Source organism: Manis pentadactyla, chromosome 2, assembly GCF_030020395.1.
Source record: "Manis pentadactyla isolate mManPen7 chromosome 2, mManPen7.hap1, whole genome shotgun sequence".
NCBI classification, from domain to species: Eukaryota; Metazoa; Chordata; class Mammalia; order Pholidota; family Manidae; genus Manis; species Manis pentadactyla.
This window is the reverse complement of record NC_080020.1, coordinates 215089055-215102496: the sequence shown is the minus strand read 5'-3', so window position 1 is coordinate 215102496 and position 13442 is coordinate 215089055. Positions and strand designations below refer to the sequence as shown.

The 13442-nt window shown below is 50.2% G+C and overlaps 1 protein-coding gene across 1 annotated transcript in view; it reads left to right on the top strand.

The window, feature by feature from the left end:
* DPYSL5 (dihydropyrimidinase like 5) overlaps positions 1 to 12454 on the top strand; it is a 79668-nt gene extending 67214 nt beyond the window's left edge. The window contains exons 10-13 of the mRNA XM_036903421.2: positions 1046 to 1188; positions 2591 to 2798; positions 7547 to 7715; positions 9452 to 12454. Coding sequence (XP_036759316.1) covers positions 1046 to 1188; positions 2591 to 2798; positions 7547 to 7715; positions 9452 to 9537 — 606 coding nt within the window. The 3' untranslated portion in view covers positions 9538 to 12454. The remainder of the gene's footprint in view (positions 1 to 1045; positions 1189 to 2590; positions 2799 to 7546; positions 7716 to 9451) is intronic.
* The last annotated feature ends 988 nt before the right edge of the window (positions 12455 to 13442 follow it).

Here is a 13442-nt window from a genome sequence, read left to right as displayed (position 1 = left end):
CAAAAACAAAACCAGAAAAGCCTTTTTTCCCTTCCTGATTAGAAAGGTAATATGGCCTGGAATAGAAATTTGGAAAATAAAGAGAAGTGTTAGGAAAAAATCCCTGTAATTTCATTCTGAGACAGTAAGTTATTCATATTTTGATATATTGCCTTCTAGTTTAATGGAGGTACTATACATTATTTTAATATCTTTACTTATCCTTTTTTCATAATAGCATATATTGAGTATCTCTATCAGTGAGAATATTTTTTAAATATTTTTTAATGGCTAAATTAATATTTCCTTGAATGAAAGTCTCATGCTTCAATTAATCCTCCCCTGATGTTTGGAACTTCCAGCTGTTTCAGAGTTTGCACCTGCAAATTATGCAGAGAACCTCTTTGTTGATGAGTATGTCAGCATTTCTAATTATTTCCTTTGGATAGATTCCTAGAAGTGGATTTCTGGGCTGAAGGACATGAACATTTTTAAGGCTCTTAATATATTTTGTCTGATTGCTTTATGAAAAAGATAACAACGAGGACTTCATCTGACGGAGCATCTGTTCTCCCCATGAAGAATAAGCATTTTTAGTTTTGACCTGTCACAGATTAGATAGGCACACAGAGTATGAGCCCAAGTTGATTTGAGGTCCTCATGACTTTAAGCCTTCAGCTCAGGGAAGGCCCACGAGGTGGCTCAGGAATTCCCTGGAAGAGCCCATGCATTTCCAGAGCACAGAATTTATGTCCCTTTGTGAATGAGGGGAGGCATCTGACTCATTCATAATGGGCACAGGAGTAGAGATGGCTTTACAAGCAGGAGGTAGATTTCCACAGAGTAGGAAACCTGTTTTGAATAAGGGCCTGCTCACCACTGTTGCTGGATGAAGGAGAAAAGAGTGAGCAAGCAGGCTGGCTCATCTGAGATGGTACCCGGGGATGGTCCTTCTTAGCACCATTCTTCCAGCCAACTGTAAGGTCACAGGCCAGAGTCAAGGGTAACCGGGGATTGGAGACACACACACAGCACCTGGTTGACTTGATACTTTGCAATGTTTCAGGTTGGAGGAAAGATGGATGAGAACCGTTTTGTGGCTGTTACCAGTTCCAATGCAGCAAAGATTCTCAACCTGTATCCCCGCAAGGGCCGCATCATCCCTGGAGCTGATGCTGACGTGGTGGTGTGGGACCCAGAAGCCACAAAGTAAAACCTGCTGCCAGTCTCCAGGGCTAGAGGGACTTGGGATTTGAAGGGACTTGTATTACAGAACTCCAAAGGCATATCATCTTTGCACTACTTCTAGCATAGAGAAGTGTGACCCTGAGGTGTGCTCAATTCAACAAATATCTAAGGGCCTGCCATAGTCCGGGCACGAGGAGCACAACGGTGAACAGGACCATTTTGAGAGCTACTGCGGTGCAGCTTCACCTGCGCGGCACTTCACCGTGTCTCCAAGCTGCTTCCCGTCAGTTATCTCGTTTGATTTTCACACATCCCCAAGAAGCACTCAAGCCTGGAGTCCTTATTCTCATTTTACTATATTGAAAAAACTAAGAGCAGAGAGCAGAGGGACTCCTCATACCACATAGCTAAAAAGTGGCTGCACAGGACAGATACCCTGACACTCCTTTCCAGGCTCCGCCACAGCCCTCTGCCTCTCTCATGGAGAGCGTGGGTGTTCTTGAGGGCACGGCACTTGACACCCCAGCATTAATGAGCAAAGCTGAGAATAAATGAAGTGTGGCAGGAGTTGCCATGCCACAGGATACAGAGCATCATTTTTGCTCAGAGATCTGGGCTGGCAGGGTGGGCATAGTTTTTAATGTTAAGTTCCATTCACTCAACAAATACTGGTTAAATGCCACTGTTCGCCAGGCCCTTTTCTACATGTACAAGCTAGCAATGAACAAGATAAAAATATGCTGGGATTTTGAAGATAAAAGGTTGAATTGCAAAGAAAGCTGACCTGATGCGCCACCACCACCTACCCCCATGCCCAGACTGCCACACTGTCTTCTCCATTAGGGCCCATGCTCTGCATCCTGGTGCCTGAGGTGGTGCCTGCTACTCTAGCAGTGTGGCTGTTAACTGGTTGTTGTTGGCAGAAAGGCCCCGTGAGTTTAGCCCACTGTGTTCGTTTGCTAGGGCTGCTGTAACAAAATACCACAGACTGTGGTTTAAACAACTGAGATTTATTTTCTCACAATTCTAGAGGCTGAAAGTCCAAGATCAAGGTGTCAGCAGGGTTGATTTTATTCTGATACCTCACACTTTGGCTTACAGATGGCTGTCTCCTCTCTCTGCCTTCATGTGGTCTTGACTCTGTATGTGGACATGCCCTGTGCCTCAGTTTCCTCTTCTTACAAGGGCACAGTCAGATTGGATTACGACACACCCATATGACCTCATTTTACTATAATTACCTATCTCTAGGTACACATTCTAAGATACTGGGGCTGAGGACTTCAGCATATAAATCTGGGGGGGGACACAGCTCAGGCCACCACAGCCAGACTGTGGGGATCATCCCTTCCCACTTAGCATCAGTCCTTCCCTCTGAGCTGTGACATCCTTATCTTTCTCTCCTGCCACTGCCCCCCTCCAGGACCATCTCAGCCAGCACCCAGGTGCAGGGAGGAGACTTCAACCTGTATGAGAACATGCGCTGCCATGGCGTCCCGCTGGTCACCATCAGCCGGGGGCGCGTCGTGTATGAGAACGGCGTCTTCATGTGCGCTGAGGGCACCGGCAAGTTCTGTCCCCTGAGGTCCTTCCCAGACACTGTCTACAAGAAGTTGGTCCAGAGAGAAAAGGTAAGATGAGGGCAGCAGAAGAGGAAGCATGGGAAGAGGCTGAAGCCCGAGTTGGGGACACCTCATGTTGACTGTTTGAAGTCTCAGACATTCTCACTTTTTTCCCACCAAATCCTATTCCCTGGAGTGGTCACTTTGAGAGCAATCAAAATAGTAAAAGCAACTATAACAAAGGAAAATGTATTGAAAATTCCCCTCAAGCAGAGGGAATACTGAGGGGTCTCAGCTGTCCCCTGTGTCTGGTCTCCAGGGATCTTCTCGCCACCCCACAGGGCAGGGGATTCCTAGCTCGGCCTGGGTTACCATACTTGCCCTGGAGTCACTCGTTCACTGAAACCACCCCACTCCCTGTGACTATAGTCGGGGTGGGTTTTGCTAAGTCCGGGCCCCCAATGCTGAAGTGATCAGGCCAGGTCTGGAATCGTCTGGGCCTCAGGGTCCCACCCAGTACTTGGGTTCCATAAGTACCCTAGATGCTCACTAAAGCTTTCAGCTCCACCTCATCCTCAGGGGCTCCTGTCCCCTGGGGAGACACAGTCACCCCCAAGAAGGCTGGCTATTGCCTCATTGCTTGGGGATTGATTGTCCAACCTTACCTATGAGAGTTGCCCTAGAGAATCTGGCCTGAATCTTCACTGACAACTCCAGGTGCTGGGAAGTGCAGCCTTGGCCTCTGGGTGGGGCTCCCACCTCACCAGAAGGAATAAATCTGACAAACTGACAACTGAACACATCCTGCTATTTCCTGTGCCCCAACTCCAACAAAAATGCAATATTATTATGGCTTCAAAATGCTCCTGCATAGCTATTTACAGATGCTGTCTGGAAAAGGCAGATGTTCTTAGCTCATGGCCTCGGGCCTCGGGGTCCTCTGTGGGCTAAGAGCTCCCTCCTGCCCAGACCGGGCTGCCGCTGTTGTGATCATGCACGCTTAAGGGATGTCAGTCCTTTGGGTTGTTTTTTTTTTTTAATTTTCTCACCCATCTTCTGTGTCCTATTCTTTTGTTCCTTTTGCCTAGTACATCCTAGTCCTCTGTACACAGCAGGTGCTTAATCTGTGTTCTGGAGGGAGTAACACTGAAGGATTTGGGGTAAGTCAGGAAAACTGCCTAGTCTAGCCTTGTCAGTGGCTGTTTTTCTATCCAGGGCAGAGACCCAGTAATGTAGGCTGTGAGGTTTTTAGCTAGCAGCAGTTCACTGGGGACATTTTCTGGGTCCCTTCCAGGTGACCTCTCTACCCCTACGCCCCATATTGTGGTCACTGTCCCAGATCAGCACCAACTTCCCATGACCAGGTCTCACGCTCCCCACTCCTGCTAGGCTCTGGCTTCTAGCAGGGGACCAGAGATTTAAAGGTCTTTGAAAATAGACTCAGCTGCCATATTACTGAGCTCTAGAAATCTGTTTAGTATTATCTCAGGAATAGGGCTTTTTAGGAGCTGTTTCTGGCCTGGCACACTTGCCATCAAGTGGTCACATGACCTCTCTTCAGCCAAGCCTTCTTATTATCTTGGTTCTCTAATCCTTTATGCAGAAGTCAAGCTCCTTTCCTCAGTTCCTCAGGCCTCCTCTCCTTGTTCCCACCCCTGTCCCCTCCTGGAGCGCCCAAGGCTTTCAGGAGTAGCTGCTTCAGCCTTTGCCCTCCCCAGCTGTTCTCTGAACACCCTCTGCTCTTGCTGGCCTGTGAACCCCCAGCCCTGGGATGACCCAAGGGCCAGAAGGAAAGTGGGTTCCGTCAGGTGAGGTGGTGGGCAGGCTGGCCTTCCTGCACTCCCCAGGCCCCTAACCAAGACCTCATCTCACCCTGTGCTGCGAGGGGAGCGAGTGACAGTTCAAGAGGAAATCTAGTCAGGTGATGCTGGTTTCCACGCCCCGCCTTTGATTACCACGTGGAATCTTAAATGATCAGGCCACCTGGGAGTCCTGAGTTCCCGAAGGCACAAGACGGAAGCCTAAGCATGTCTATGGCCACTGAGTTTCTCTTGATTCAGAGGCTCAGGGGCCCTTGAGGTTCTGCCATTCTTTGGCTCCTTCCCAGTCTTGATGAACTAAAGGTGCATAAAACTGATATTTGAAAAGAAACCATCTAACACAGCATATTTATACCAAAAGATGAACTCTGCTGGTGAGCTGTCACATGTGAGGGCCCAGGGCTCTCAGAATAACTAATGCCTCTTCTCTCCCAAAAAAATCCAAAACCAAGACTTCTGTAGAGCAGACTTGGGTCATCTGAAAAAAATATGACATTAGTTATTTCAGTGTTCAGTCCAAAAGCAAACTCGGGTCTCTCAGGCAGGCAAAGGGTCCTGTGCCCAGGATGCCTCCTAGATGTGGGCAATGGCGGGAGGCCTCAGCCCTGCCTCTGGATACACCGGGAAGAACTGTAAGAGCAGTGCCTTCACACGCAAGAATATCTGATAAAGGGTGGCTATAATTTTAAAAAAGAAAATGAAAAACAAGTGTTAGTGAGCTTGTGGAGAAACCGGAACCCTCATTCATTGCTGGAAGGAATGTCAAATGGTGCAGCCACTTTGGAAAACAGTTTTGCAGTTCCCAAAAAGTTAAGATACAGAATTCCCAAGTGACCCAGCAGTTCCACTCTTGGGTATATACTCCAGAGGAGTGAAAATAAATGTCTACACAAAAAGCTGTACATGAATGTTCATAGGAGCACTATTCCTATAAAGGCCAGAAAGTGGAAACAACACAAATGTCCATCAACTGTTGAATAGATAAATGGTATATCCATACAACGGAATATTATTCAGCCATAAAAAGGAATGGAGTACCAATATATGCTATATACAGTGTACATGAACCTTAAAAGCACTATGCTTAGTGAAAGAACCTGGTCAAAAAAGACCACATAGTATATAATTCCATTGTGTGAAATGTCCAGAAGAAGCAAATCCATAGACAAAAATCTATTAATGGTTGCTTAGGGCTGAGGGAGGGTAGAGCGGAAGCCTGCTGGTGAGTACAGAGTTTCTCCTTGGGATGATGAAAATGTACTGGAACTAGACAGGGTAGTGGTCACACAATGTTGTGAATATACTAGACACCATTGAAATGTATACTTTAAAATGGTGAATTTTATGGTATGTGAATTATATCTCAATTTGAAAAACAAAGATATCTGACAAGAGTTCTGTGGCCTTCCCAAAAAAGATGTTTTAGTCAGGAATTAAGGTAAAGAGAAGGCAGAGAAAGTGTTTCAAGCCCTTCTGAATGCCAGCCTCACAAAAATGTAAGATCGATGTCAGTTCACTGCAGATCACTCCTCAGACCAGCCATGATGGAGGAGCTCCAGCGGTCAGACTGATGTAAATCCAACCCTACATCCCTTTATAGGAGGCCTGATGACCTAAGGTCCTCAAGAAAAGGGCAGTACTATCTGCTCTGCTGTTACAGTCTTTATGTAAAAGAATGCAAGTATGCAAAAAAAATAAAACTATCAAAAAATCTCATTTTCCAAAAATTATAAATCATCAGTCCCTAAAGAGCATGGGCCTTGGGGAAGAAAGCAGCTCTGGTGGAGGGCCCCCTGTACAGGCAGAAGCAAGGAGCTGCCAGGAGCTGTGGCCTGCTGAGGTCACTCACTCAGGATCCATGCAGGACCTGTGCTCCCACTTCACCACCGGGACCCTGGGCTCCCAGCCACAATGCCAAAGTGCAACCTGGTGAAGACCAAAGTGGTTCAGACCAGGTTTGCACTCTGAGAGTTGAGCTAAACTACAGATCTGCTGTTGGAGAATATGTAGGGATTACATATAAAGAAATATGTAGTCAGAAGATCCTTCAAGAGATCACCTGTATCATTTCTCTCAACAAGATTTTCTGTAAGCAGCAAGGAGCTTGAGGTTATGTCCCTGACAAATGCCTGGCTTGTAGATCGTCTGTGCTGCTCCTTCAGACCTTATGCATACACTACCAACACGATACTTCCTCTTCACCTATAGACAGGATGAGGCCCTTGTAAAAGACCTCTGCAGTAAGAGCTGCTGGTACTCAGTATGTCAGTTGCCATGTGCCAGAGCAGTTCTGAGAGCTTTACATGTATTAATGCATTTGATCTCATAATAATTCAATATATAGTATTAATAGGTACTATTATCCTAATTTTACAAATAAGGAAACAGGCACAGAGAGGTTAGGCAACTTATACAAAGTCACACAGCTTCATAAGTATCAGATGGACTGGAACCCAGGTTGTCTGGATATGAATTATATCTTAACTTACTACTTTTGTGAGTACAGAATTAACTAGTATTGCTACTGGGGAATTCTCATCCCCAAATTGGCCAAATTTTGCCTCTATTCCCACAAAGTTGTCAGATCACAGTAAAAGGCATAGCCTCTTGGGAGCTTGGCAAGTGAGCAGATAATGTTGCCCCATGTGAGGGGTGTTCTCTAAGTCTGAATACCTCAGAAATCTACCTGCTACCTTAGAAAGGATTCCACCAACACTGAGCAGAACAAGTGAGTCTCTCTCCTGTGTATGTCCACATACATGTGCTTGCACACACACACACACACACACACACACACACACACTGTTTAAGAGAGAAAAGAATTCACTGCCTGAGCTCGAGTTGTAAGAAGCCTTTGTCACATGCTGTAATTTGGGTCCCAAGCCAAGTGGCAGTGTCTGAGGTTCCGTCAGCCATCCAGGAGGCTCTAGTGGTGATGATGTCTGAGCTCTGATGGTGTCCTTGTTTCCCTTTCTCTCCTTGTCCATCCTTCACTAGACCTTAAAGGTGAAGGGAGTGGACCGCACACCCTACCTGGGGGATGTGGCCATCGTTGTGCATCCTGGGAAAAAAGAGATGGGAACGCCGCTCGCAGACACTCCTACCCGGCCTGTTACCCGACATGGAGGCATGAGGGACCTTCATGAATCCAGCTTCAGCCTCTCTGGTAAGAGCAAGGGCCCCTCAGATGGGCACCTGTGTGTCCACCACAGTGGGGTGGCAGGAGGGGGCAGAGGGGCCAGGAGGAAAGGCCTGTTCAGGCAGTGGGCTTGGGCTGCTTTTCCTCTGCATCTTCTCCCTCCCTCCCCACCTCCGGTCCTGTGACCACTGCTGAGTCCTGGAGTAGAGACAAATATTAGCCAGGTCAGGAGGGTTCTTCTGGTCCCTTGGCACCAGCCACTCTTAATAGCCATGGCCAGTCTGGGGCTCTCCCCATGGTTTCTAAGTTCAGCTATTTTCAATCCTGGGAACATCTTAAGGGCTCTGCATATAGGGGGCACCCCCAGAGACACCCAAGCTCAGAGGGTTAACCTTGTCTGCTGCATGCAGTGCACCCCCAGTATGGTCTCATCCTATCCTCATGCCTGCTCCTGCCCAGCCTCTCTGTAAGACCTGGTGTCTCCCTATTCCCTGCCCTCCCTCCCTTATCCCCACATTTGCCCCTCCATTACCTTCTTTTTCACCAGGAATTGTATTATATGTAATACAGGGTATAATATATGGGGTGTGTCTGTGCTCAGGGCATGTTATCAACCACGCATATCCCAGGTGTTTGGCGTAGTTAAAGGTGGGGGTCATTGCTCATACATGGTGACCCTCAGTGGAGAAAGAGCAGAGGCATAAGGTGCCCTGATCCTGCAGGCAGCTTTGATGGAAAATGACCTCCACTCAAAGGGGATGGAGCTGCATCTCCCTGAATGCAGCTCACCAAGGTCTGGAACAGCCAGAGGACCAAGATTCAGATCCTTCCACACGGAGCAGGGCATTTACCGGGGGAGATGGGAGCAGTTCGTAAACCGTTCTGATGTGAGAGGCAGAGGGCTCAGCTGGATGTCAAGGGTTCAAGGGAGCAGGGCTCCCTGCAGAGCTTCCCCTGAGCCCAGCTGAGTGCTGGGAGCAGCTCTGGGCAGAAGACAGGCGGCTCCTGTTGGCAGAGCAAGAGCCTGTGGGGAGGAGTCCCCCCCGCCACTCCATTCTCAAAAGCCAGTCTAGTTGCCGAGATCACTGCTTCCCGGGCCACTGCCACCCCACCAGAGGAGACGTAAGTGCAGGAAGTCAGAAAGGGATCCGAGGTGTGGAGTGTCTGTGGGCACCCAGGCCACAATCCAGGAGGTGGAGGTTCGCATGCTGCCTGGGCACAACCCCTCCTGCAGCAGCCAGTGCCACAAGAAGAGGCAAGGCCCTCAGAGCCTGGCCCCTGCTGGCCAGTGGCCCCTGTCCTCCCCACCCCAAGTCTCTGGGCAGAACCCCTCTCAGACTCAGCAAACATCAGGCAACCTCCTATTTTCCCTCCGCTCCCAGCCTTGTCTGATCTAGATGAGACTGGCCGAGGAGTGTGCCACTACACTCCCTGGGCACTAGGCCTCTTACTCTAAGTCTTGGGGTTTCAAGATGTGGGGGCTTTTGGGGTATGGTTCTTTGATTTTCCAAAACAGTGGAGTTCTGAATCAGGAAGAGCTGGTTTCAAATCTGGACTCTGTACTACTTACACGCTGTGTAACATTGCGTGAGTTACTTAATGTCCCTGAGCCTCAGTTTTCTCGTTTGTAAAATGGGATGTTGTTGTGAGGATTAAGTGAGATCTTACACAACGAGGGCCTAACAGCTTCCACCAAGAGAGAGGCCATGCTTTTATTACCGAGCAAGAGCAGCCGAGCTCACCCTCTGCTTCCTTCCCAACAGGTTCTCAAATTGATGACCATGTTCCAAAGCGAGCTTCAGCGCGGATCCTTGCTCCCCCTGGAGGCAGGTCAAGCGGCATTTGGTAAAGGCACCGACCAGCCCCCCCAAGTGAGGATGCACCGCTGCCACCAGCCCACATACCCTACGGCCACAGCTGCAGGGGGCGGGAGAGGCTGGGCTGGGCAGCACACCTGAGGGGGCCACGGAACGGGGAGCCCTCCCCGTGTCTGACATGTGATTCACTGTGCTTTGAGCCAACCCGAACAGGCACTTTGAAATGTGTTCCTCCTGCTGCAGTCCTTTCCTGCCCTGACCTGGGCAGGCGTTTCTGGGGCCCAGGAAACCCACACTATGCACAGAGCCCACTGCATAGAGCCTGGCCCAGCCCCTCCCCTCACACCTGCCTCCCTGTGCTGGCTTTGGGAAAGCCCAGACTTTAGTGCCCTGCCCCCTGGCTGACCTGCCAGTTGTCCAGAGCACTTTAGCAGCTGTGTTTTTGAAAAAAAGACTCCCTCTCCCATGCCCTTAGGCCCTGTGGTCACTTTCCCCAGTGAGACAGGTGTTAGCTTCCCAGCCACACCTGGGATGTTCCGCTTTTTCCTGCCTGCCTCTGTGTGGGTGTGGTTGGGGCCCCTGGGTGTGGGTGTGGTTGGGATACTCTGCACCCTTTGCCAGCTTCTTCCTTTCCCCACCCCAGCCTCTGGGATTCACAGGCCCAGAAGGGCTAGCTGGCGGGGCGCAAGGCTGGTGCCAGGCGCGTGTACATGACTTTGTTTTGCACGTTTGGTTTGCCCAGTGGTTTGGTTTGACTTGTTTGTGCATCCTGTGAAAAATATCGGTGCTTCGTGTCACTAGCATAGCATAGAAACAGGAGTAGATGTGGACCTCAAGAGATGCTGCACTCGACACTGACCAGACAGCCTGGGACACGGACGGGGCCTGCGGTGCTGGACTCACAGGCCCTTCCTCTCCCTACCTGGAGTCTTCCAGGCTGCCGAAGGCCCTGTCCCAGGCCCTCTTCCTGTCGCCTCCCATCCTGGTCTCATTTCCTGCATTCTGAGAGGGTGCCCAGGATGCTGGTACTGGAGACCTTTGGGGGGCAGAGTGGCGTGTCCCATCTCTGGCACTGGTCACTGCCAGCACACACGCCCCACACGCCCAGCTTGCTGGAAACTCCCCCTGCTGGATGGTGGCCCACCTGCTCCACCTGTGTGCCTGGCAAGAGGCCTCACCCCTGGCAAGAGAGGAGGAGTGGGATTAGGACTCACAAGCTGGCTAGATGCCAGGAAAGGAGACCAGGCCCACAGGACCTGGCAGGAGAACCCAGCTCGCTGCACAGGGGCTGTGGGCTCCTGTGCTCAGCATCTCACTCTCCCTTGCTGGGGCCTCCAGGTCCCCCCACAGCCAGTTGGGCCCTCCCATAGAACTCCAGGTTTCCATGGAAACACTAGAAGCTGGGGGATCTCCATCCACCTTGAGTGAGCTGGGCAGTGACCCAGCCACCTGCTTTTGTTAAGCCTTGCCCTCCACTTGGGGAGTGATTCACGTTGCACATTTGGTCTGAGCACCCCAGGCTTGCATGAGGCTCCTGGACTCTGGGCTAATGGACAAACATGCAGAGGCATGTTTCTGTAGTGCTTTTCATGTTTGCAAAGCACTTGCATATATGAGCTCTGAATGCTTCTTGTGACAACAGAGCATATCATTCTCCCCATTTCAGAGAGACCCAGAAAGGTTAGGCCTTCTGACCCCAGAAGTGCCCATGACTACCCTTAAGAGCTTGGCTGTCTGTCCTAGCTGTGGAGGGAAGAGTGGGGTAACATCTCTTATAGCTCCCGCCCAGGAGTTTAGCCAACTAGAGAACTTACTCCCCTGCTAGGTATTCTGCTTTGTTTTGCACAGGTAGATAGATTTTTCTTGTAAACAAACTGATGCATATTCGCTGTTTGAGCCAGAACTAGCTAAACATTGGGGGCTTCCCATGTGTTTTAGCTGCCTCCACATCCCCACTTCTCCCTTCACGCTCATCTTCCTCACTTCGGGTCAGAAAGGTCAGAGATGGTAACCCAGGGAGCAGAGGCATATGGAGGGTGGCAGCGTATGGAGGGGACAGTAGGTAGGGGTCTGGGCCTACTAAATTATGACACTGACCCCTTGGTACAATGCACATCATCTTCATCCCTTTCAGCCCTTGCTGGGCCATGGGCCTTGGGCAGATGCCAAAGAGCCGGGCAGTGGTGGTGGCCAGCGGGCAGAGCATCACTGCTTGGGCTAGGAAAGCTTTACCTTCTCTGAGTGCCTCCGCCTGAGAGATGCATGGTCCTTGGCTCTGGAAGACCACATCTTGAGTGGTCCACCATAGGCCTTCCATTCATCCATCCCCGATCCTTACACAGACCCCACCCTTGCCCAGGAGCTTCTAGATGAAAGTCAGAAGGAGGTTAAAAGGATAGTCACCCACTCCTTGCCCCTATGCAGAGCTCCAGCCAGCTCCATCACCAGCCCCACTGGCTCCTGGCTGGAGTGAAAAGGGTCTCTGGTTGCACTGAATGCAGCTCTCAAACTGGTCTTGTACTTGCTGAATAAATACTGTTGTTCTTGCCTTAGCTGCTCTCTAGGTTTGTGGGGTTAAGTTGCCAGAAAATTGTGCTACTGTGTGTGCGTGTGGGGGTGTGTGTGTGTGTCGTGCTAGGAGTCCACAGTAGGTCTGTCAAGCCAATGCCGTGATGAGGGCTTTTCCAATACTGACCCAGAAACCACAGAACCACGCGAAAACCCAGCTCCCCTCCAGCTGCCCAGGTGGCAGGCACAGCCTGGGGTCAGAATGGAGCCTCCAGCACCCAAGTGACTTCCTCACGCCTCTGTAAATGTCATGGTGCTAAGTTGTGTCAACCCCAAGACGACACAGGTTCTGTGCTTTGGCCACCCATTGGAGGCAAAAACAAAACAGCCCGACACGTTGTGTTCTGGTGCAGGTTTGTATTAAACTGTAGCTACTTCTCACTTGGTCTCAGTTGTGTTTCTTCAAAGAAGCGGGAGTCTGGCAGGGGGCCTCTTCCACAGTGGCTGGGGTGAGGAAACGACTTTGGTTCTGTGCTCACATTGGGTGGCAGGCAGTAGCTCGCTGGGGCGCCTGAGCAGAGTCTGCAGGTGAAAAGAGGCTGAGAGGGGACCCCCAGTGGCCCAACAGCTACCAGTCAGTCCCCATTTCTTGACGGGGACAATGCCAAGGGTGTTGATGCCAGTCTGCCCAGGAGAAGGTTGCTGAGTTATCTGAAATGGATAATTAGGGAGAAGGATTCAATACAAAAGATGGGGCTAGGCTTTCCCCGCCCTACCCTTTGTTGCCTGGTTTCTTGGCTACCATTTTGGAGACCATGAGCCCCCTCTTCACACAAGTGGAACTCCTGGTTGTTGGAACTATGGCCTCATAAAATCACACGACAAAGGGCTAACCCACGGCCAGTGTGTCTTTAAGGGACTTTGAGGCTGCTCGCTGGTTCTGCAGAGCCCCACCTTTTGCCTCACTCCACTGGGTCCTCAGACCCCTTCTACCTGCATCAAGACTACCTTCCTTCCACTGCTCAGCCAGATGTTGGGAGGGATTATCTGATCAAACACATTCACACTAAAAAGTGAGTGAAATTGTTGCTTCCAGCTCTATGGGGTCATTTGTACTTACGTCTTAGTCCGAACAAACAAAACCCTGGAGAGGAAACTCTAGGTAGTATGGGGAAGTAGTTGGCAGCAGGGACTCCCAGCTCTCACCAAATGAGCAAGCCTCCTGCAAACAGGACAGGCCATGGCTGGAAGACATACCTGGGGCACTGCTGTTAAAGGCAGAGCACTTGGCTATGTATGAGCTGTGAATACGAGCTCTGGTGGGGTCCCTGAGTCAAGTGAAAACCCCATTACCTGGCTTGTGAAGGATGTTGAGTCCCTGGGATGGTTCTGGGCTAAAGTGTCTGTGTTACTGTGGTTTCCCATGATA